This window comes from Tauraco erythrolophus, chromosome 12, assembly GCF_009769465.1.
Source record: "Tauraco erythrolophus isolate bTauEry1 chromosome 12, bTauEry1.pri, whole genome shotgun sequence".
NCBI lineage: Eukaryota > Metazoa > Chordata > Aves > Musophagiformes > Musophagidae > Tauraco > Tauraco erythrolophus.
The window spans coordinates 19,327,276-19,350,819 of NC_141476.1; the positions used below are offsets into that span (position 1 = coordinate 19,327,276).

General features: G+C 50.7%; 1 protein-coding gene across 2 annotated transcripts in view; it reads left to right on the forward strand.

Moving 5' to 3' along the window:
- The window catches only part of BSN (bassoon presynaptic cytomatrix protein), an 89,579-nt gene that overhangs the window by 22,257 nt on the left and 43,778 nt on the right, over positions 1-23,544 (forward strand). For both annotated transcript variants that reach the window (XM_086618982.1, XM_086618983.1), the window contains exon 2: positions 1,168-1,567. In XM_086618982.1, the coding sequence (XP_086475108.1) occupies positions 1,168-1,567 (400 nt within the window). The remainder of the gene's footprint in view (positions 1-1,167; positions 1,568-23,544) is intronic.

Genomic DNA, 23,544 nt, shown 5'->3' on the forward strand with positions numbered 1-23,544 from the left:
TGTTAGGGCTTCTGCCTCTTTGAGAAATGGTTGTGGGCATTATCGATAAGCAATTTATTCTGTAATTACAGAGACGTCTTCCATCGCAGATTTGTTCCCGTGCACTCATGGTCCGTCAGCAGTACGTTGCAGGCTACTTGCACTGCAATAACGCAGGAGGTGGGGTGTGCAGGACCTCGCGCCGGGCTCTCCAGCACCAGGGCTCAAAGCTCTTGCAGCTGAAGCTGCTCCAGAGCTCCCTGGGGCCACTGGACCCTGTCCCCAAGCTCTGGGGTGGCAAGGAGCACGCGCTGCAGGGTGCCAAGCATCTTTGTGCAGGCCACGGGACTGCTGCCTGAGGTGCAGCGGGTGTGACGCTGACCTCAGGATCACTCCTTTGGGATAGCTGGGCTTTCCCAGGGAGGTTTGCAGTACTGTCCTGGTGGCTTGATGCATCCCAGCTGGTTTTCTGCCCAGGCAGGGCTCGCATCACGCAGAAGAGGGTCCAGCTGGGGAGTGGGCAGCCCACGCGAGCCCCTGTTCTCCACACTTCTCCCTTTAGTAATGATTACTAAAGCAGAGCTGATGCCCTTTTTCTTAATTTCCCACTGCTGTGGCCCCTGGGAAACAAGACCTTGGTTGCTTTCACCTGTGACTTGGCAGATGAGAAAGCATAAATAGTTCTCCTGCCCCCTTTGGGCTGCTGGAGTGGTGTCTCTTCCATAGACAGAGAGGGCTTCTCGCAGTCCTGTTGTTTTACAGCAGCTTGTCAAAGTCGGTTGCGAGAAGGCGGTTTAGCGCGTGTTGGCTGTCTGCAAACCAGAGTTGGGTGCTGCCTCTTCCAGCGCTGCATCTGTGCTGGAGAAGTGCTAACGGGGATCCCTTGGCTGGCAGGAGGCTGAGCTGCCCCAAAATTTCTCTGTGCAACTTTCCGACTGAAGTTCGCCTCGGAATATGGCGAATAATTCAATTACATCCCGGCTGCTGCCGGGTTATGTAAGAGAAAGCTGAAATTGCACCTCGTTCCGTAAGGTAAAGCTCATCCTTCTGAGCAGCAGCGTGGCTTCGCTGCGGGCTCAGCTGGGGCTTCGGGGGCGCAGAGGGGGCTTTAGACGTTCTCTGCGTTGACCGGTGTCATTTGAATGTACTAAACCTGGCTCATTCTGTGTATTTTTAATGGTGTTTCAGCACGCCAAGGAGACCAGAGCAGCTGGATCAGGCCACGGGCCAGCGGTCAGCGTCCCCCTCCCTCGCACAGACTGCACCCAGCTCCCAGAGCCCCCGGGAGATGAGGGGCCGGGGCCAGCCGGGAGCGCCGGCGGAGGGACCGCGGAGGACGCTGCAGGTGGACGCCAGGAGCCAGGGCTCGGGGAGGTCTCCCTCGGTGTCACCGGACCGCGGCAGCACCCCTACCTCTCCCTACTCGCTCCCGCAGATCGCCCCCCTCCCCAGCAGCACGCTCTGCCCCATATGCAAGACAACGGAGCTCACCTCCTCCCCCGGCCAGCCCAACTTCAACGCCTGCACCCAGTGTCACAGCAAAGTCTGCAACCAGTGTGGCTTCAACCCCAACCCGCACCTCACCCAGGTAAGGCCTCCTCTTCCTCGGGCAGCCGTCCTGCCTGCTTCGAGTGGACGGTGGGGTGGCCATCACGGAGGTTTGCAAGGAGAGGTTCTTGTTTTCTTCCACCATAGAGGTTGTGCTGTTGTGTTGGGCAGCTGCAAAGCATAGCCCAAGAGCAAGGGCTCTGCTGGTTAATCAGGAGATAACTGTGATAATGTGAGCTACAATGAGACAGGGGAGGTAAATTAGTCAAAGAGAAGTGGTTGACCACCAGAGAGGTTCAATCTCTGTTGCTGGGACTGAATGCTCGGCTGAGGTGAGATCCACGTACATGAAACTGCCCTGAAGTCGACAGTGGTGGGAGGGGAATGGAGGGTTTGTTGGCAACCCCGAGGTGTCCATTGTCTTAGACCCTGACTCATCCCAGGTGATGATGTCTTGGTGGCGGGTGAGTTTTGGGCAGCGCCAGCCTCAGTGGCAGGAGAGAAGTGCGAAGTCGTGCGCGAGATGGTGCCTGGCTGGGGGAGCGTTTCACGCCGTGTGGGATGTGTGAAGTGGATGCTCTGGGTTCCCGGGGGCGGATGCGGCAGCAGCAGCAAAGGAGGTGCTGGGGCTGGCTGGGACGTGGGGCTCCCCATGCAGATCTGTCAGACCAGAGACCTCCACGCGTTGGAATGCTGCTGTGCTGCTCCAGTGTGTGAGGGGGCAGGATTTGGGCACTGAAGTCCCTTGGGTACCCACGTTTTATTGCCGGTAGCTGTTTCTGGTAAACGTGCAGTGGTGGCCCCTGGCACCGGGTGTGGCGGTTTCTAAACACCGTTGTTTGAGAGACTCCTGCCTTCCCATCCCTTTTCCCAGCAGAAAGAAAGTTGGGGTAGCTGACACCTCTGCTATTGCGAGATGTAATTATCTGGGTACTGCTTTTGTCCCGCGGTGAAGAGGTACTTACCCTTGCGAAGATCAGTGTAAGGTCTCTGATCTTAACGAAGGGCCTCGAGGTGGAAATTCAGGCTCTGGCAAGGAAATGCTGTGGGTCGCTTTCCTGTTTCACTTCAAAATCAATTTGCTAAACGTTGATTTTGTTGTCCAAGCATTGCACTGAAAGTTGACCAACTACTCTGAATAGTAGCAGTTAAATAGCAAATAAGAAAATGACAATGCACCAATTGCTCGGTTTCTGGTCAGCCTGGACCTGTCTCCTCTGTCCAGAGAAAGCCCCAGAGCTTTCCTGCAGTGGAGGTACCCGTGTTAAAATGTGTGTGTGTGTGGAGCTTCCACAGGCCATCTCTGGGGCCATCTCTAGGCCTTCTGAAATGTGATGATTGCAAAGCATTTTTGAACATTGAATCAAAAAAATTTGACTTGGGATGAAAATAGATTTTTGTTGTTGTTCTTATTTGTTCTGCATTTAACATGCATTTCAACAGTAAGCAACCTTATGACTTGCAAGCAGGTCGCTGAGGGAGCTGGGGGATGAAAACAGTTGTCCATGATGGCTGTTTGGTAGCCCGTGTGATGGCCTGGGTGGGGGACCAAGGGTGGTCACTGCCTTGTTGACATGGGCAGCTATTGCAGAGCTACATAACAAGGTGTCTGAAGCAGTCTGGTGGCCTTAACAAGGAGGCCACCTTTAAGGAGGTGGCTCAGAGGTTGTCCTCTTTCTTGATGGTAGGAGTCAGGTTGTAAAGGACTTCCTTCAGAGGTCACCTAGTCCAGCCTCTGCTCAAAGCTGAGATTAGGTGAGGTCCTGTTGGGTCTCAGAAACTCCCAAGGATGGACCAGCTGGTCCCACCTACTCTGCTGCTTGACCATGCTCACGGGGCAAAACATCCCCCCCAGCCTGGTCCCTCAAACCCAGCAGGTGCTGCAGGGTGGCTGCACGGTGTTGCGAATGAGGTGATTTGTGGGGTTGTATTTCCCATTTGCGTTTCCTTACGAATATTTTTTCATGTGAATAGTTGATGATTCTGCTTTGTGCTGCAGTAGATACAGATTTGCAACTTCTTTGTCTGCTTTTAAGGCTCTCTAGCAGGATTAAATCCTTGAAAATATCATGTTGTCTAAGAAAACCAAACCTGAGAAAACCAAAATTGTTTTACTTGGTATATCCTCTCCTGCAGAATCTGTGGGATGGCCAGAAACCACAGGTGTGGCGAGTTGGGAACTCCGATACTTGCCTGGCATAACACAGCCGCGTGGGTTGGCTTCTGAAACACTTTTGAGAGCCTGGTGCTCATATGAGCTTGATGTGTGTTTTATTTTTATATACATATATATATTAAAAATATATATTGTAAAATAGCTTTTTAATATCTCTCTTCTCTCTCTATAAAAAAATAACAACATACATAGTGTATGAGCTGTAGTCCCTCACGCTCCATCCTGCCACTTACAAGTAGCAAGAGCAAATTTTTCAGAGGAGGGTTAATCGTACCCCCTAGCCAGACACCTCGGCTCGATGATTAGGTGACACCTTCTGCTCAGAAGCATATTCATTCCTTTGAAAAATTCTTTTTCTTTGTCTTTTCTTTTATTTTATTCCTTTTCATGTGGCTTGATGATCATTTTATCCTAAAGGCAAGTAGTGAATTTCTACCATGACGAAGCAGTTGGCCTCTGTGACGTCTTGAGTTGATCGCTTGCTGAGCAAAAAAAAAAATAGTAAGTCTTTTTTGGTATTTTTCTTTTGTATTACTATTTACTGCCTTTTTATTCCTTTGAGCACCAGCTCGTTCTTGTTTCACAAGCCTGGGCAGGCAGAAGCTCCTGCCTGCTGCCGGCGTCACTCAATATTTTACGTGGAGATAACCATATTCATCCCTCTGTTCGTCTCCGCGCTCCGAAATAACTGCTGTCATCGTTCTCCGTTTGGTGGCATGCTGGTTTTCTCATTCCCTCACTCATTCCTGAAGGTCAGCACTCTCGCCATAGATGGTTATTTTAAGCAAGAGGAAACGTGAAGCGGGGAGCTCCGATGGCACCGTTAGAGACAAGAAGCTATGAACCAGCGTGGTGAAATGTAACGGTTTGCTTATGCTCCTCTGCAGCAAACAGCCTTTTGCACGGAGATGGGTTATTTTAAACAAAATATCGCAGCCCTGACGTTCTAGTAGGATTTTTAATTTCCCATTAAAACTTTTTTCCTAGTTTTCCTCTGTGTTGTCTTTGAGGGTATTTTTTTTTTTTTTGGACAGCTTGTTTCGCAGGACCGTACCAGCAATGCTGTCATCTCCTCCGGGGGGGAACAGCTTAGTTTCAAACCAGTACAATAGGTTTAGAAAATCCTCTTTTTATACATCTTTCACTTTGTAACGCCGCTCCCGTGGCTATCGCCTGGCGGATCCTGCAGCGTGTTCATCTGATTGGATTTGCTCTGTTTGGTATCACAAGGAGTAACCTGCAGGCATCCTTTCTGTTCCTCTGGGGTTTTGAAGTGCCACTGCACATTGGTAATTTGAGAAATTAATTTCTTCTTCAATATTCCCTTAGATTTTTTTTTTTTCGGTTTCTTTTAATTCATTTCCTCCCCATCTTCTGTGCTAAACTGAAAAAATGCAGAATTTGGTTTTGACTTTAATCAAGAGCAATAGCACAGCATTAAAATAAGTGGTTTAGTTAGTGCTGAAATGAAACTCAACACGTCTGGCTGCCTGATAGGTTTGCTCAGAACCGCTTTGGGATTATAGAAGATCTTTGCATTCTTCCTTAGGTTTCTATTGTGCTTTTTTTCAATTCGAAACCGTTTTCATGAGATGCAGTTTCATAAGTATTCAGATGTGTGCAATGGATTTTTTTTTTAATATTTTTTCCCCAGGAAGAAAAAAATAATATTCATACATGTATGTTTTTCACCAAATTCTTTCTTTTTAGAGTCCCTGCTTTTGTCCCTGAGTCATTCTGAATGCATTTGCTGTGCTTGTCGCTCTATGGAGTGGTGATATTTGTGAAACTTCAGTTCTGGCCCATGTTTTTAGCTCTGCTTAGGGAGACTGAAGAGATTCTTTGTACTTTTTACATTATGAATATAATGTAATATGAAATATTTAAAATATTTGAGAACAAACCTGTTCCCTACGTGCTCTGTGCCGTGTAGGATCATCACCAACCTTTGATCACAGACTTTTGGCAAGCAAAATGTAAAATGTCTCAGGGAGGATTAAAAACGTGCTGGTTGGTTTCCCAACAGCGGTCAAGGTTGTGTTTTCAGGAGAGGAAAACCTCTCGACAGCTCTTGGGTTATCTGTAGCAGGAGGAGATATCCACAAAAATCATTTGAAGTTTTTAGGAAAACATTTAAATTGTATGAATGGAAAATAGACCATCAGCTGAAGAGTCAAGAATGAAATAATTTAAGTATGAATGTGCATATTGGGCCATATTTGTCCTATCATAATGTAACGGTAAATCATTTTCTGCTCAATACTTGTAAGAAAATTCAGGTAAAGCAGAACAAAAAAGGAATTATGGGAAGCAGAGGGATGACACGGTGCTCAGCAGAGCACCTCTGGCAGAAGGAGCTGAGGAGGGTGAGAGGGGCTCGTCGGTGCTGGAGGAGTGGCCTTGGTCCAAAGCCTTCTCCAGCCCAGCCAGCGCCACCAGCAGGAGCGGTGCCTCCCCACGGTGTAGAATCATAGAATGGTTAGGGTTGGGAGGAACTTTACAGATCATCTAGTTCCAACTCCCCTGCCATGGGCAGGGACACCAACTACACCAGGTTGCTTAAAGCCTCATCCAACCTGGCCTTGAACACCTCCAGCAATGGGGCAGCCACAACTCCTCTGGGCAACCTGTTCCAGTGCCTCACCATCCTCCAAGGGAAGAATTTCTTCCCTGGGGTCTAGTAGACGCTCAAGCGATTTGGTGGGGAGTAGCTGGGTGTGGGTCCTTGTGCTCCGAGTAGCTCTGAAGTCGTTAGGGCATGACCATGACTTATGTTTCTGTAGTTTATGCGGCTTGAAGCCACGTTTTACAGTATGTTATGCTCTGACATGCTGCCCCGTCCTTCCTGGGTGTTAACGTGGTGTTTTCAGGGACTCTGACTGTGTCCAGTGAGCTCGGGGAGGAGCACGGGAGAATCGGATACAAAAGGGTATCTACCTGCCAATAGATAATTATATGTTTTTTATGAGAGATTTAAACTCCCCTGTCTATCTGTCTTTTCAAACAATCAAAGTGGTCCTTCTCCTTCATGGCTATTCATTGAGAAGCTGCAGGGCAATATTGATGTGACATCTAAATTTCCAAGTTTTCTCTGGGTCCGGCGGCTCCAAGGGTGATTTGCCTTTTTGCGATGGGAGTGACAGCAGAGGAAGAGCCGCGACGTTACCTTTACACCGTCTCTCTTCTCTTGCTGAGCAGCAAAGCCGACAAGGTTTTCTCATGCCCTTGGGACCTCGCCAGCTATTCATTTTCCCAGCTATGAAGCAGCCTCCAGCCTCAGCTCATGGCAAGCGTGCGGCACCGCGCCTCGAAGGTGCGTTATTGTGCCCGTGCGGAAACGCGAGGCTGTATTTGGAGATTGTAGTTCCCCCTCCCCTTAAAGAATGGACCTGAAAAACACTGGATCTCAAAAAGCACATCGTGTAGTGGGGTAATATTTAACAGCAAGTGTTTCTGTGGTCCTGCATCTCCCAGGTGTCATGGTAGCCATGGCAGAGGAGTGGGTAGCCGGGGAGGTAGGGCTGTAGGACAGGCTGGGTCCTCCCTTCCACGCACCTTTTGGCAAATTCAGGAGTATGTGTTTTTTTTTCTCCTGTGATCAGGCCATAACCCAGGATGTCTTCGGGCAGGCAGGATTGGTGCACTGCCGTGGTGTCAGGCAGCTCTTTGTACGTGGTAAGGCTGAGCCCCATGTCCAGCCGGGCCCCTGCGTTGCGGAGGCGAGTTGCCCATTTCTGAATGATTTCTCTTTTGAGATCATCCTTCTTTGTGATACAGCTGTAAAAATAAATCTGTCCTTAGCGTTACGTCGCAGATCCGGGAAAATTTCTCCATTGGGTCGGGCTGTGCAATAGGAATGAAATGGGGGGTTTGATTCCGATTTCGTTTGTTTTCAGCAGAGCTTCGGCCGGCGGTGACCTGTACGTGCTGCGTGTGGCGCTTTTTGCGGGAGCCAGGGCTCGTTGTGGCGGCATCCTCCTCGGAAGGGTGCAGTGATTTGGGCTGCACCTGCCCAGAGTCGCAGCGGCCCGGGCAGGGGTGCTTGGCCCACTCTGTGCCCGCAGGGCAGCTCCCGTCCCCGGTGCCCGGGGTCAGCATTGGCAGTGTGGGCTGGCGGGACCAGTGCTTACTGGGGCATGTGCCCGCCTAAAGAAGCCCTGCAGCTCTCTCCAAGAGCGCCTCGTCAGCTAGGCGCTAAAAATACGCTCTTTGTGATCGCCGTGAATAGTCTGTGGGCTTTTTATGGTGAGAAAATATTAATAGGAACCTTGAATTTATCACCCTGGACCAACAGGTTGCGTGTGTGTATTTCCCTATTTTAGCCCTTTCTGACCATTTTCCTTCACCTCCTGATCCCCTTATCCCCACACTGAGTATCCCAGCCCTCATTTCATCCTGTATCTGCAGCGTTGCAGTGAAGGATGCTTCTGTTACCTCTCTCTCAGACTTTTTTTTGATTTATTTCTGCTCTATCTTTTTTTAATGAGGTGATTAGAGCTGAATGAAGCAACTCATACGAAGCTGGAGAGTAGCATACTGTTATTTGCTGAGGCTTTTTACTTATAAATGACTCGCTTGCTTCTCTGGCCCCTTGCTGCAGCCCGAGCAGGGGCTTCTCCCAGGCGTCTGCAGCGGCGTGCAACTCGTCTCTTCGACAGATCGCAATTTAAGTTGGAGCCAACAACACAAAAAGAAAAAAAAAAAAAAGCTCATGAGTAATTCTGGCTGTTCCTCCCGGTATGCCGCCTTTCACTGTGCTCTGCGTAGATGATTCAATTAATGCAAAACTCACTTGCGGGAAATGTCAAAAAATATCTTGGCTAAACGGTTGCCGGTGACTAATAAGGCTGGTGTTGCTGACGGCTGGCTCCGATGAGCCACGGCAGCAGGGACATGACTGGGGGGACGCGCAAGGGTCCAGGGTGATGTGTTAAATTGTTCAGAGGGGACAGGAGAGCGTGGCTTCCCGCGCGCCAGAGCAACGCTGCGGTGGAGAGGGGTAATAAACCAACTGCGGATAAAGATGAATACTTCGGAGGGATGGGAAGTGGCCTGCGTTCTCCTTGACGTCTTCTGTCGCTTGATAAATACCAAGCCCAGCAAGCCGCTCGCTGAGCCGCTGCCACCCTGTGTCGTCCTTCCCTCGGTACATTAAGTTACGGCAAGCTGTTTGCTCGAACGAGACGTGGTCGTGCAAAGCAGAGCAGGGTACCGAGCCAGAGGCTCCTCGTGTTTTTGAAAGCTTCTCTGTATCTCCTACTCACTTGCAGTTCCCTGTGCAGAAGATCATTTGCAGGCTGCAGTGGTCGATGGAGCTGTTTGGCTCATGCGGACGCTGCTCAAGGTTTTCCGACCGGTTGAGTGCATGAAACCTCACTCGTGGTTGAGCATCGAGCATCCCTCTGGATCCTGCTCACCATATGCAGAACATCCCAAACAGCAGCCATTGTATGGGACTTTATAGTATGGTCCTGGTTGCACTGAGCACTGGGTGGTGAAACGCTGTGCTGCCTTTGGGAGGAAACTTCCAGCTCTTTCAGTGTCTCAGCAGGGATTGAGCTAATCCCAGGTGGATTAGTTCCTATTTACTGTCTTTCTACAAGCGGTAGAGAGCAGGGTGGTTATAACGAGGGGTGTCCGGCGCTTCCCGCTTTGCATCCCCTACGGCGCTGTCTCCAGTGCAGCAGAGGGGTGCCTGGCGGGAGAACCCTGACACAGGAGGAGATGCCATGATGCGAGTCTTCCCACCCTGGCTGGGAACGACATAAAATGTTTGTCTGGTCCTTAAAGAAAGCAGTGCTTGGTAGAGGTGGTGGCATCTCGGCAGCGGCTCTTTTGACCTGAATCGTAGGCGATCACCATTGCTGTTTATGGACCTGCGTGGGCGTCCATCACCAGAGACCCAACTTGCTTCTTCCTCACCCTGTCACTTGTCTGTCTCTTGGCCGTGGTCACGTTTAGGTACCAAAGGGGGATTTACGTAGTGTGGTGGACTGGAAGGTATCAGAGATTTCTCAAAACAGCCTTGTGAATGCAGGATGGTATCTGCGGGACAGCAGTTTGTGGCTGCGGAGGTGTTCCTCACCACCTTAATTCAAGCTTGTGCAGCCTTGCTCCCGGGCCTCACCCTCCTGTCGTGCCTAGCTCCTCATCTCAGAGACTTAACGTGCAGCCAGGGTCCTGGGCAGCCTTTATCAGAGGGCTACGGTGCTGGCTGGGCCATGAAAACTGGTTATTTTAACTCTGATTGAAATGCCATTTTATCTAGGCTGTAAACCTCTTGATCAAGGACAGCTGAAGGGTGGGATGTTTCAGTTCTGGATCCGGTTCATGTTGTAAATAAGCTGTGCCGTTGTCTTGGCTTTCTGCTCCGGGTAAAATCAGAGCCAAGTTGTTGAAAGGGCTCAGTAAGGAAAGACGTGGTTGTAAAGCGATGGGAATAGACTGTGCAGCAGGTCTGTGGGATTAAAGGTTTGTCAGAACAAGTTAAGGCATGGACACAACACAGCACTAAACCAGCTGGAAGTCAGTTTTGAAGATTGAAGGGCCAGTGTGTCCCTCCCCTCCCTCCTATGCCCCCCTGCCCACTTCGATGCCCATCTCCTGCATCTTAATTGAGCCCCAACTGCTTGTGCAGCCACCCTGCTGCCCAGCTGCAGCTCACGGAAATCCCCCAAGGTGGGAAGAAGACTTAACATTGACTATTTTTCTTCCTCTTCACTTTCCCTGTCACCCTCTTGATGTCTCCAAGCTGTGGGGTTAGACTGGCCAGACCCTTGAGCTGGAGATGTCTGTGGAAGAGACCTGAGTGGTGGGCAGGGCAGATGTGCCCGTCAGTCCCACGGAGAGGAAGTTTTGGTGCCCACCAACCTCCAGACGCCTTCTCCCCCTTCTAACGAGCACGACACGGTGTTCCTGTTAGGCGGAAGCAGAAGCCCAAACGCTTGGGCTCGTATGTTCAGCGTAAGCCTCGATTATTCCGAATCATCCGATATCCTTATCAGAGCGCTCCAGACGGCGCTCGCGTCAGTCACAGCGCGGGCTAGCGGGGTCGGTGGCGCAGCTCTGCCCGTTTTAATTGCCACGAGCAAGCAGCTGTTTGAAGCCCTGTCCCTGGAGAGCAAAGGAGCTTGTTGCTGCACGGAGCGCTAAGGATGCAAATGTATAGGGATGTACGTATAGCGCAGCGACCAGCTGGATGAGCCGGAGCGGGGGCACTGCTAGGCTTGGCTCTAGGAATGGGAACCCCCCTTGGGATTATAGTTTTGGGGTCTCTTGCCTCTCTTTTTGTTGTGAAGTACCCTGTTGCCTGAAGATGTAGGCAAGGGGCAAGGTGCAGACACTGGGCTCCTGCCAGGGAAGCTGGAAGGTCCATCTCCCTGCAACTCCTCAAGCGTGTGTTTCCTCCAAAACCAGCTCATGGTGGCTCTGGGTGAGGTGTTTGTTCTGCTCAGCCCCTCCTGTGCTCTCAGACATACCGCGTCTGCTTTCTTCCCTGCGAGACATCCCGTGTTTGTCCCCATCTCCAGAAAGGCACTGCCACTCCGTCCTGCTGTGCATGGACCGTGATGCCCAGCAGATAAAATACAGGTCTAATGGAAAGGTCTGGCTAAAAAATAGTGGTCTGTGCTAAAATTACCCAGGGGACCTGAGGAGGAGTTGAATTACCTGAATTTCTGGATTCCTCAGAAATAATGAGCATACGTATCGTGGGGAGAGGCTTGTCCTTGAGGGCACCTGCCTCTGTTTTGCCCGCGATGGACAGTGTGTGCTCTACGTATTGCAAAACCTTTCAAGCTCCGAGAAAAGCAAATACCCTTGGTATCCAGCGGAGCACAGCGTGCTAATGCAAGACCAGCGGTGCTGGGGCAGAGGAGGAGTGTCCCCCCAAAAAAGGTGAAGCACAGTTAAACTGAGGCCTCGTACCCAGATGTGCTACTTGCATCTGGTTCTGAGCGACCTGCCCAAAGGACTTTTGGCAGACTGGAGCATGAATCCTGATTCCTTTTTTTTTTTTTTTTGAGTCCCAAGTCAGTACTGAGGTACAGGGCCAGGCCAGCTAACGCCCTCAAATTCGTTTTTACAAACTCCTACCGTATGTTCTGACCTGCCATATTAATTTTCCAGATGATATGGTTGTGGCTTTCAGATTGGAGAGTGCTTTGAGAAATATCGCCAAGCAGGCATGCTGCTGCTGCCATCTGTCTTTGAGCTGCTTCTGGGAGCCCATTGCTTGCTCTCAGCAGACGATCGTTAGTGCTTTATTGGACTGGGAAGGGAAAAAAAATCCCACGATTTCTGAAATATTGTTTTGTGTAACTAATTCCAGGTGCTAAATTCTTGTTGAGACCCGGGGGGACGTGTCAAAATAATGCTTTATGCAGATCCTGGGTGGAAAGTTTTTCCCAGTCTGCCCAGAAAAGTCCCATCATCTGATAGTTTTGAAGGACGTGTCATTCAGAGGGCTCCGAGCAGCTCCAGCACCACCGCATTAAGTGATCTCAAAGCCACATCACCCCCACCAAGAGCCAACGTTGGGCACTATGTTACTGCTTGTAAAAAGCAAAGGCTTCCTTGCCCTTCCTGGTGGCTTTGGCCAGCTCAAGCTGTTGCCCCATGTCCGCTTTCTTCTCCAGCTGACCCCTTTTCCCATGTCTTCCACCTGCAGGCACTCACCCTGTGCCACCCAGCCAGCATCCCACTGGGAAGCAAAGGTCTGGGCACAGCGAGCCCACCTCCCTGTGCTGACAGTTTGCTCTGAACCGATGAGCAGCCTCCCCCAAGGTGATGTTGGCCACGCATGGCCATCTTGCATCCCAACGCCTGCTGCACGCCGTGGTTCAGACCTCCTGCTTCCTCCTCTTCTTCCCCTGCAGGATGCCAGGAGCCAGCCCAGCCAGGCAGGGGCTTTGACACCAATGGACAAGGCTGTGGGCAGATAAAAGCTTGTAGGCAGGTGGTATTTATTTGGATGTAAAACGTTTCCCCCCTCTGATGCACGGATCCTGCTGCTTCCCTCTCGCCAGCCAATCCATCCCTTATCTGCCCAATTTAAGGCAGTTTGGGGCTGATTGCTCACAGTCGGCGCAGCTCCCACTATTCAGCTGGAGGTTTTGAGGCACAACACTCGAAAATCAGGAGCGAGGCCTCTCCAGATGAACACCCGAACGCGCAGGGGGCAGCAAACGCTCCTGCTGTCTCACCCACCAGAAACACCCCGCGGATCAGAGTTGGTCCCACGACTGGGAATTACAATCCAGCCGCCTGGGTTTGAAGCTGGGACACAGTGATGAGATTTTCTTGTTTCTCTCCAAAAGCAGTTTCTAATTGGCATTGGAGCAAATCAAAGTGGGGTGAAATCAGCTTGACCCGTGCAGTTTGCTCTGCTGTAGTTTCCTTTCTGTCTGGATGGACACGAAACGGTGCCGTTCCCGGAGCGCTGTGGCTGGCGTCGCCGATCGCCTGGTCCAACGTGCTCCTTGCTGGTGGTGGCAGCACCAGTGAATGGGACCGGGCACAGAGGTGCTGGGTGTGTTCAGCACCTACAGACGATGTGTTGAGCTATAGGGCTGGAGTGAAAAATGCTTTCATAGGAACGGTGCACCTTTTTAAAACCGTCCTGCCAGAGGCATAGGGTGGCTGCCTGGAGATAGCTGCCTGTCACAGCTGTGATGTTTTAATCAAAAATACACTATTTACAAGATAAAAATATGCTATTTACAGGAGCTGGCCTGCTCCTGCAGACTGCGTTTGTCAGCTGTGATGGCATAGACAGACATCCTCGTCGAGGAGCGCTTAAATACTTTGTTCAAATGAGCAACCTGATTTATTCCTCTGGTATACATTGCTTGGGGTTGCAGCGTCCAGTACGTCTCCGTCTCTCTTTCCATCTTTTTTTCTGCGGCAGAAATGTGGCTGTGCTCAGCAGCGGGAGCGCTGTCTTGGCTGGGGGGATGCTCCCTGTGCGCCGTGCGGTGCGATAGCCAGCTGTGCAGGCGATGAGGGGCTAAAGGCAACCCGAAAATAACAGTTGACGCTGGCGCGTTTGCAGAAAAAGGGTGTTTTGAAGAGAATTCTTGCATGGTGGATTTTGAGGTTTTTTTGTTGTTTGGGTTTTTGTGTTAAACCCAAAGCTGCTGTAGTTTGGAGATATTTCAAAGAAAAGCTAAGAAGCCCAAAAAGGTGGAGGTAGGATTTGGTTTTTCTAACTGGGCAATTTCTATTTGACATTTTTTCTCTTCCATGACAGTTTCTAGTTTTGCACTCAAGCCTTCGGCCCCTCGTTAGAGCAGAATGAAGCTGGCTGTCCGTGGGTTTGGAATCGGGCTGCGGGGTCCCAGGCAGGCTGCTCTGAGCTGATCCTTTGAGCCCCTCGTCAGGAGCTCCCCTAATTGGGTAACTTCATCTGTTGGCTGGGGCGATGACAGAAGACTCTGAGCCTGGCAGAGAGCAGGGCCCGTTCTGGGGTGCATCGGTTTAGATCTCCATGGCAATAGTGACTTTAGATCAGCAAGCAAAAAATCCTGATTTGACTGAGCGGTTTTAATCTTGCTTTGCATTTGTCCATTTCAGTAATTTTTTTGAAGGCTGGGCCATGACTGTTGTAGACGGGCTTGCGATTAAGTGTCCCCTTCTTAGGCGTTATATAATGGCCTTATACCCCTAATTAACAGTGATGCACCTTTCCAGGTATCTGTTCAAATTCTGACCGTTTGCAGATTTTTGTGTTGAAATTGGTGTGTTTCACTTAGTAGGTGATGACTTCAAGTTGGGTCTGGGCACCTTCGGTTGGCGATAGGAATTCCAACACAGAAAGCCTACTCTAATCTACTAAAATAAGTAGCTGGTGACTGGACAAACCGTTTCTGATGTTTATGGCCCATACTTGTAAGACCTGAGTGAGTGTCTCCAGAAGAAGGTGAAACAGGAGGTGGATCTGGAGGGCAGGTTGTCTTGTAGGCTGCTTCGATGGGACCATACAAGGCTGAGCTCCTTTCATTGCACGCGGTTCTCCAAAGCTGCCCGAGCAGCTCCTAAAAACACACAGAAACTGTACCTAGAAACATAGAAAACCATTAGTTGTGTCTGGAGGCTGTGGAGCCCCAGGGGAGATCAAGACCAAGAGTTCTGCAGCGTGAAGGTGGTGGCTGGTCACCTCTAGGAGACGGTTTGCATGTTGTGGCCTTGCTGGTGGGACGTGCTCCCCTGGATGGGTGCCTTCAGCAGAGCAGCTGGTCACAGGCTGTTTTTTGCCGGATAAAAGAGCTGCCATTCGGTGTTTGTGGTCTGTAGGATGGCAAGTAACAGACCTAGACTGCAAGGAAGATTGAGGTTAATATTTTGGGAAGGTTTTCTAGCAGTTAGGATGGTTAAGCCAAAGCCCCTTTATTCCTCCTTTCACTGCCCACCCAGTAAATCCACAATGGATGGGAAGTTTTAAAGACTGAATTAGACAAACATCTGTCTAATGTTTGTCTAATCCGCGGGCAAAGGATCGAGGCAAAACCTTTGGGAGGCCCTTACAGCCCGCTCGTCTTGCTGCTGCCGAACACTAGCTTGAAATCCCGCAGCCTTTAACATGGGTTTGTTGGAACAAAGCAGCAGTGTAAATAAAATTTGGATGCAGGAATATCTCCAGGACGAGCAGGGCATGGAAAGGCAGTGTTAGGGGAAACGCACCTAGTGCCTCTTGTCTGCATCTCGGAGAGTCATAAAGGTGCTTAAAGTTTATGATATGGGCTCCAAGCCCCACGGCAAAGCCTTCTGCGTTTGTTTGGAGCGGCTGGAGCCTGGAGGACGTACCTGCCCCTCCTACCCACCGACGGGCGGTTGGTACAGCAGCATTCCCAGGGCTCAGCGCTCCGGTTCATTACCCATTTGTGGGGGGAAGGGGGCTGCCTGGGATGGCTTTGTCACGAGTTTAGGATTAACCCTCCTTTTGGACACCTTCCAGCTCCCTCTCTCAGGTCTCTCCTCTCTGAGCGTGTTAAGTCCTGGTGGGGTGAGACCTGTCACCCTCCAGCAGTCCTCCTTGCCCTGCTTCCTTCGTGCCATCCCTCGTGATGGCCCCCATGGGCCTCCATCCTCCACGCACCGTGTCCCCCCAGGCTTCCCTGCAGCTCTTAAGCTCCATCACCATCATCTAATGAAATTCCCGGAGAAACTGGTACAGCCGGCTCCCGAGGAGGGCTGTCCCAGCACAGTCCGGATCACGAGCAGAAGGGGGGATGCACGGTGCCCGTCTCCTCCCAGGTGCACATCTGAACTTTGTGCCTCTTTAATTTGTTGGATATTTGTGTCCTTCGAGCACCACCCTAATCCAAACGAAGGTAGGGGCTGTCCCAGTGAATTCGGGCAAGATCGGACCTGCCCTGGGCAGCCGACGCTGTCGCTCCTTCGGCCAGTCTTCGGCAAGCTGGAGCGCCTCAGGATTGTGGCATTGGCTTGCTTTTCCTTCGCTGCAGCAGTAGGTCTGTGTTTCGTGGATTGCGTGGCTAGCTGGAGTGTAAATTATTCATGGCAGGGAACTTATCGTGTTTATCTGGAATAATTGAGCAATTAAATCTGTTTAGGTATGTAAAAAGATTGTGCAATGGCTTGTCTATCTTCAGGCCTTAAATTCTGCAACATCATTTATTACATATTTAATCCATAATAATAAAAAAAAGAGACAGAAAATACGTTCTGCTTTGATGTATTGATCCGCTCCGATATGTTCATTTGCAGAAGTTGTTCGTTCCAGCGGCTTCACTCGTAAATACGTATCGGCCCAGGATAAATGAGACCTAACTTGGCTCCTTCAGTCTGGAGAAAACGTGAGGCCATAACACCTGGTCTGTGACTGCCTCTGAAAATGCTTCGGGTTATTTACGTTAGCACCAGGCTTGTCTTTATTGCTGAAAACCTTCTGTCCCAGCCGCTTTCTGCTGGGTCACAGGATCGCGGTCCCCTTCGCTCGACTGTTCCTGTGCCCTACGCAGATGGGGACGCTGCCAAGGTAACGCAAAGTTTGGGGCATAAAAGGACATTCAAATATTCAAGCGTGTTTAGTTTATTCCCTGAGCTGCAGCCAATATCTCCTATTGCTGTGATTGTCCAGGATTCCCAAAGGAACCAGGAACTCATAGGCAAGGCTGCAGCAGAGCCTGCTCGTTGCAGAGACGTGGAGCCACGCAGTAAACAAATAAACGTGGAGCCATGCAGGAAATGAATGACGATTTTATTCTGTATTCCCAATAGGAAACCAGGCTGCTTTTAAATTAATCTGTTACGAGTCTGTTTATGGAGAGCAGCCTATGCTCTTTATAGCATCAGAGCTATGAATTGCATCCCTGCTGCCCGCTGTAGCTGCTCTGCACCCAGACAAACCCCATAGCCCTCCTGTATTCCTCTGCTTCGGGCAGGAGGTACCGGTGAATGGAAAGTTTTGAGCTGCCCCCCTCCCTCCCAGGCTGCTATTTTAGTCCTGCAGAAGACAATAAGTGAGCAGGACCGGAGGCTCCTGTTACTCAGGATGTCCATCCCTTGGCTGGTGGCAGGGTACGGCAGCAGAAGGCACAGCGAGCCATTAGGCTTCCCTTGGCCGACCGGGCACGTGTGGCCATCCCGCGTTACGGAGCAGGAGGGGACCTGGGGCTGCACTTAAGAGCACGCGGGCGTGCGAAGCTCGAGAGGTTAAAACCCTCGCTGAGGGTGAGCTCTTTGCGGTCCTCCCTGCCCAGGCCCGGGGGACAGCATCCTCTGAGCGCGTACGGACGTCCGAACCTTTCATGCGCTCCCGCGGACAGGGAACAAAGGCTGTCTAAACAGGAGCTGGCGAGGCAGCAAATCGCACAAGAAACCTTCCCTAATGAACTGGAAGGACTTGTCCGTTCGCCTCAGGCGCTGGCACTGCCAGCGTGCTTGGCTAAGCAGCGCCTTGCTTTGGCGGGGGGGGGACCCACACTCCGGGGGGTCCGGTGCCGGAAAGGTTTCCCTCCTGCCCGTCCATTTCTCTCCGCCAGCAAGGGCAAGTGGTGAAGAAGGGAATGCTCGCCCTTCCCGAGGAGCTAGCAGCCTGATGGGCGCCTTGGCCATGGGGGATGCCACTGGGGGAGCCGCCATCCTGCGTCTGACGGCAGATCGAGGTTAGTTGTGAAGCTCCACAGCGTGCGGTCGTTTTCTTGGAGCGTTTGCTCCACCTCTGCATGGCGTGGGTAAAGACCATCCGAATGGCGAGGCGCAGGAGCTGGAGGTTTCCTTGAAAGCATAGAGGGTCTGCAGAGCCTCGTGTGGGTTGGTGTCTCCTGATGCCTGCTGGGGAGAGGAGAAGACTTGCCTTGGGTTGGTTTTTGGGGTGCTAACTAGAGGCAGGGACTTGTTTAAGGGGGGCTGGTTAAAAAGTGACTAATAGGATGAAATGGCACCATCTTATTCCGCAGCTCGGTTCTCTGGACAAACGCCGTTTCCCATCTGTTGTTTGCGTTGAAGGAGATGAGTTTGGGAGTTGGTTCCTCTCGCTTGCCAGCAAGCGAGCAAGTTGATTATTTTCTGGCAGGCATCGGCGGGAGGATTACGGACGGCTTCGGTGGCTTCCCCTGCTGGGCAGGAGCGCTAAGGACTGGGTTTTATTTGTGTTGAGATGTTTGAAGACAAAGATGAGCTTAAGGTGGCCTTTTTCTGAAGTGCCTCAGTGACCGATTCCCCTGTCGATTAAGTGCCAACACGCTCCTAAGGGCACAGTCCCTCTGGGGCCCTGGATTCTCCCCGAGCTGTGCTTTGGATTTGGCCCAGGAAGCTCCAGCCCACGCTGCCTGTGCGTGTGCGTCCGCCTCCTCTCCACCTGGATGCACACTTGAATTTTGGTGGTGTCTTGCCGTGCAGCGTGGCCACGGCCACGCGACGGCTCCTGCACCCTGAGCTGCTCTGGCTCCTTCAGAGGTGCCCCAGGAGACTCCCTCTCCTGCCATTATCCGTTCCCCCTGGCTCAGACCCTGACTGGTACACCATGCTGCAGCCTCCCACGGGATGCTTTGCAGGCTTCTCGTTCCGTTCGCAGGCTGTGCGCTGATCCAGACAACAGGGACTGCTTTTCCTACCCGTGGTGTGTGAGCTTGCTGGCAAAAGCTGTCCCGGCATCGCCGTCGGAATAATCGGCAATAGTTCTGCTTTAACAAACAACCCCCAAGTTCAGAATAAGACATACATTTGTATTTGTCATACGCCCCACCAGCCAGTCTGAGATGGTGTGGGAAGTCTTCTCCACGCGGTACCTTCAGCTTTTTCCGTGCATCGGCAGCCCTTGCAGGATTTGCCGAGCTTTCCCTGCTCTCCTCCAGCCGTTCCCACCTCCTGCCTCTCCAGTGGTGGCCCGGCTCCCCACCGCAGCCTGCCATTCCCTCTGCTCTCTAGCCCAGGGCTGCCTTTAGAGCTGCCTCTTCTCTCAGATGGGGACTTGCTTTAATTGCAGGGTAGGTGGCTTTGGCAGATTTCGGCGTGACAATGTAAAAGGCAAGACATGGACCCCTCCGGAGAGCTCCTCTGGAGCGGGTCTGGGAGGCACGGAGGGGCGCGGACGTTTTGCTGGCTGGCTGATGTCATGAGACAACCGTTCTTCATCTGCAGGCAGAGCTGATAAAGGCACGTAAGGACGCTGGCAGCTCCGGCGGCTCCAGGGAGAGGCCAGGCTGTTGCAGTGTTCCTCCAGGATAAGCCAGTAGCACCCATTAATGAAACCCCACTTCATCCGCTCCGCGATCTTGGCGCCGAGCCTCTCAATTAGCCTGATTAACACAGTACCTCTGTTACCCAGTTCCAGCTTTGGTTATTTTTATACTCATCTGGTTCTGGCTGTGCTGGTGGCTGCGATAGGCAGAGGGGGGAGCCGTGACCGTGGTCTTGGGGTGCATCTGCTGGGGGTTGGCTTCGTGAGAGGTGGCTCTGGGGCAGGTGCCTGCTCGGGGCTCTCGGAGTCAAAGAGCTCCTGCTGAAGGCTTGCTGTCTTCCTCTTCCAAAATGTGGATTTTTTTTCAGGAGTTCCAGTTTTGTAGAATATTAAACACACACACACACACGTTTTAGGCCACTCAGAGAAAACCCACGCTCCTTTTCTCCTTCAATTCTCCATGAACTTGGATTCTTGTTTTTCAGCTAGCTGTGCACCCTGTTGCCTCACGCCAGAGGACGAGGATGGGTTGTATCTTCTGCTGAACAAAGCTTGTTTGCTCCATCCTCTTCAAAGTGGTCTGCCTTGGATGGGGTTGACTGTGCTTGACTGGAGATGACATGGGAGCTGTCCTTCCCAGCTGAAAACAGTCATCTAAAATGAGTCAGATGAACTGTGCTTCTGGAGTGCCCCATGGCCTCCTTTGATGCAGGGTTGTAGAGCTGGCAAGGTCAGATGGCTTTGGCCGCAGTGAGGTGGTGGAAGGGGGCTAGAGCTGGTGAGGAACCACCCAGTCTCAAGTCTCCAAAGTCTTAAATACAGTCATCTAATGCTGTCCTTCCTGTTTTCTCGGTTTTATGTTGTAGGATAGCATCCTGGGTGACCTCCAAGTGGTCCAAAATAACTAACCCTCAGCAAAGACACAATTATTTTTCATTATAATCCTAAATTGTGGTTTGAAGAGATCTCAGGCATTCAGTTAAGAAGTCTCTCTACTTACAGCTCATTTTGAATTTTCTCCTGTCTACTGCAAAGGCTGAACTCTATGCTTGGGATACTTTTAGAGCTGTATTGTCTTTCCTTAGGAGAACAAAACAACCTGCACATCACCAGCACTCCCCTGCATCTCCTGGTAACAAATTCAGGGGACGGACCGTTTTCCACATAGTTTCCTAAAATAGGTGGTGTTAGAATAACTTGAGAAGCCTTAGAAGCTCAAGCTGTCTCTATTGTTTCGGATCATTTTTATCTGCGTGCTTTTCCTGGTGGTTTTCTAGAGGGATCGGTGAGCTGCAGCGCACAGGGATGCTTTTAGTGCCCTGCAACGTGCCTGTGCAAACCACTGCTCTCCTCTACCACACCCCTCTGCAGAGAGTCAGGATCTGGCCCACCGTGCACGTGCCCATCTTTAATTCTTACCAGAGTTTAAATCTGATGTTTAAATCTGCCCTGGGCACAGCCAGCATGTGCTGCATATATTCCTGCCTACGATTTCTTTTTTTTTTTTTTTAAGAAAATGCTGATTGAAAAGTTTTTATTCCTAACGGGATCTGCAAATGGTCTGCGCTCGCAGCTGCGGGACAGCATCAAGGAGGAGAGGCACATCTGGCAGTGGTGACCCCTTAGCCCAAGTGCTGCAGGTTGCAGACCCGTCCGTGCGTTAGGGAATAGGAGGATTTGGGAGGAGGGGCTAGAGGAGCAGGCTGGTCCATTGCAGGGGTCTGGGGTGGGAAGGGCACGGATGGGGGTCGTGGGTGCGTCGAGTGCTGCGTGGTGGGCTGGAGCAGGTCGGGTGTTGGACGCAGACAATACCAAATTGTTGGTAAAGACGGGATGGTTCAAACTTTCAAAGCTTTTGAGATCGAGACGGGTATAAAATCCCCTGTAGATGAAAGGCCTGCCAGCTTTACCTCCCTGAGTCTTCTGCTGAGCCCAACAGCATGTGTATAATTTGCTCTAATGGTTAGAAACATCTGCTGTTAAAAGTGATGCTTTGCTTCCATTTCCAGTCATTAGTTCTTTTGATGCCTTTTTCTACCTAATTAAGAACCTTTTAGTACCTGATATTGTTTCCCCTGAATGTGCTGCTGTATCGTAATCAAGTCACTTCTTAATCTTCTCTTTGATAAACGAAAAAGATCAACCTCTTCAGTTCTCTCGTTTCAGACATTTTCTGCATCCCTGGAATCACTCTTACAGATCTGGTCTGTATCTCCCGCAGTGTTTTACTAATCTCCTTAAAATGTCGGTGTGGAACCGTTGAGGGCTCTGCAAGGAGTCCCTCGGTGCTGGAAGAGGAGGCTGAGCCGCCTCCTTGCTCCCACCTCCGGCTCCGGGCTTCCCGTACAGAGTGAGTGCAGGTTTGCCAGGCAGCAGAGACTCTTCTTTGTCAGTATTTATCGTTTTACCAAAATCTGCTATGTGTGAGTGGTGTTGGCCACAGTGAGGTACTTAAGCGGTGGTGAATCCTGGTTGTCCCCCAGATCAGCCAGGTAACTAGTCTGCAATCTATTTAGCATATTCACTATTCATATTTTATAGTGCTTTTTTGCGTGTGTGTGTCGGCATGTCGTGCGTTGCTGGGTCGAAACACCTTTTGGACATCAAGGATATTGCTTCTGTGCATTGCTAATACCCAATGTGCAGAGAATGAAATCAGGTTTCTTTGCCGTGACCTATTTTCGCGAAAACCACGTTGACCGGCCGATGCGCTTGTCCTTCAGTTCTCTGCTGTGGGAATCCAGCGTTGTCTTTCTGTCTTGGACAGATGTCTGGCTAGCTGTCCCCTTCAGGTCATCCCTTTGCCTTCTTGGGTGTTCAAGCAGAAGACTCTTCCAGTCTTCTAAAATCGCCTCTTAAAAATGAACATCAGCGTGCAGCAGTTTTCTTAGCTGTCTTGGATGCAAAATTATTCAGATCTGCCAAATTTAAGCATTTTCTGGTGCTGGGAGATGTTGTTGAATGTTCTTCTCGATTGCTAATAAGTTGGAAATGCCTCATCCTCGTAATGAGTGTTATCCTGCTTCTTCCCAACTGTTCGACGACACTAATTACAGCATGTCCACCATATCTGTCTCATTAACAGCTTTACCATCTCCTCCCAGTGATGGACCCCTGTCCTTTCTAGGACGGCCTTTGTCCCTAATGCCCTCGATCAATCCTTCCTACTGCTCCCAAGAGACTTCTTGCTCAAGTTCCTTCATTTTCCTGTGCTTTAAGCACTTCACAACTTCTTGGTTGACATTGAGGTGCTGAGCTCTGATATTTGCTGAATTTATATTTCTACTGGTGCCCGCTGTTTTGCACAGCAGCCGCCTTCACTTTTAGCCGACCTCATTCGCTCTTCGTTGCGGCACCAGTTTGGTTAGAGCTATCATCTACATCCCTATTTTCTTTCTATTTTTCAGTATTTCCCCCAGTCAGATCTCCTGGGGTGAAGGAGATGGGCACACTTGGAGCAGCCAGTCTCAAGGTATTCAAGAGAGCACAGCTTTACCTCCCCTTATTTTAGGGTATAATGGTGACTTCAGCCTTCCTACAAGGTGACCTGGAACTAGAGTTTTCAACAATTTGGGTTTTTATCTTCTCACTGATGGACATTTCATTTTGCTAGTTACCCAGGCTGTTAGCAGTGATGAAGAAGCAATAGGATAGATTATTCTTTTCTTATTCTTACCCCTATTTCTGTACTATTTTCTGAACATCTTCCCCCTGCATGATGAGTCTGCAGGCAAGCAGAGGAGCGTTCAGAGGACGGCGATGCAAGCCAACTGAATAGTCCTCTCTTTCATGTATTTCTGTTTTATTTGCCCAGTTCTCCACCAAATCAGAACTTTCAGGGCTTAGATTAGTAAAGATTTATGCCCAGGCTTTTTCATTCTCCTTTCTCTTTCTTGAGGCGAGGATCTTTGGCACGATGACTTGGCCCGTCCTCTTCACTATCTTCCCTCCGGGATCCTTTAAATCGTCTTTGATCTGTGTAATCCACACGTTGTGTCATCGGTTGCATCGGTAGAGGCCGGTCAGGCAATTTGTGATAATCCCAACTAAATTTACATTTCAAATGCGTTCTCTGGGAGCCCGCCACCTCGCTGTCTTCCCTGCAGCTCTCTCCTGCTCCTCAGGACAGACGTTCCTCAGCAGTTGCTCACCAAGTCACCAAGAGCGATTTGATGGTTTCTGTCCCATCTGAAAGCCC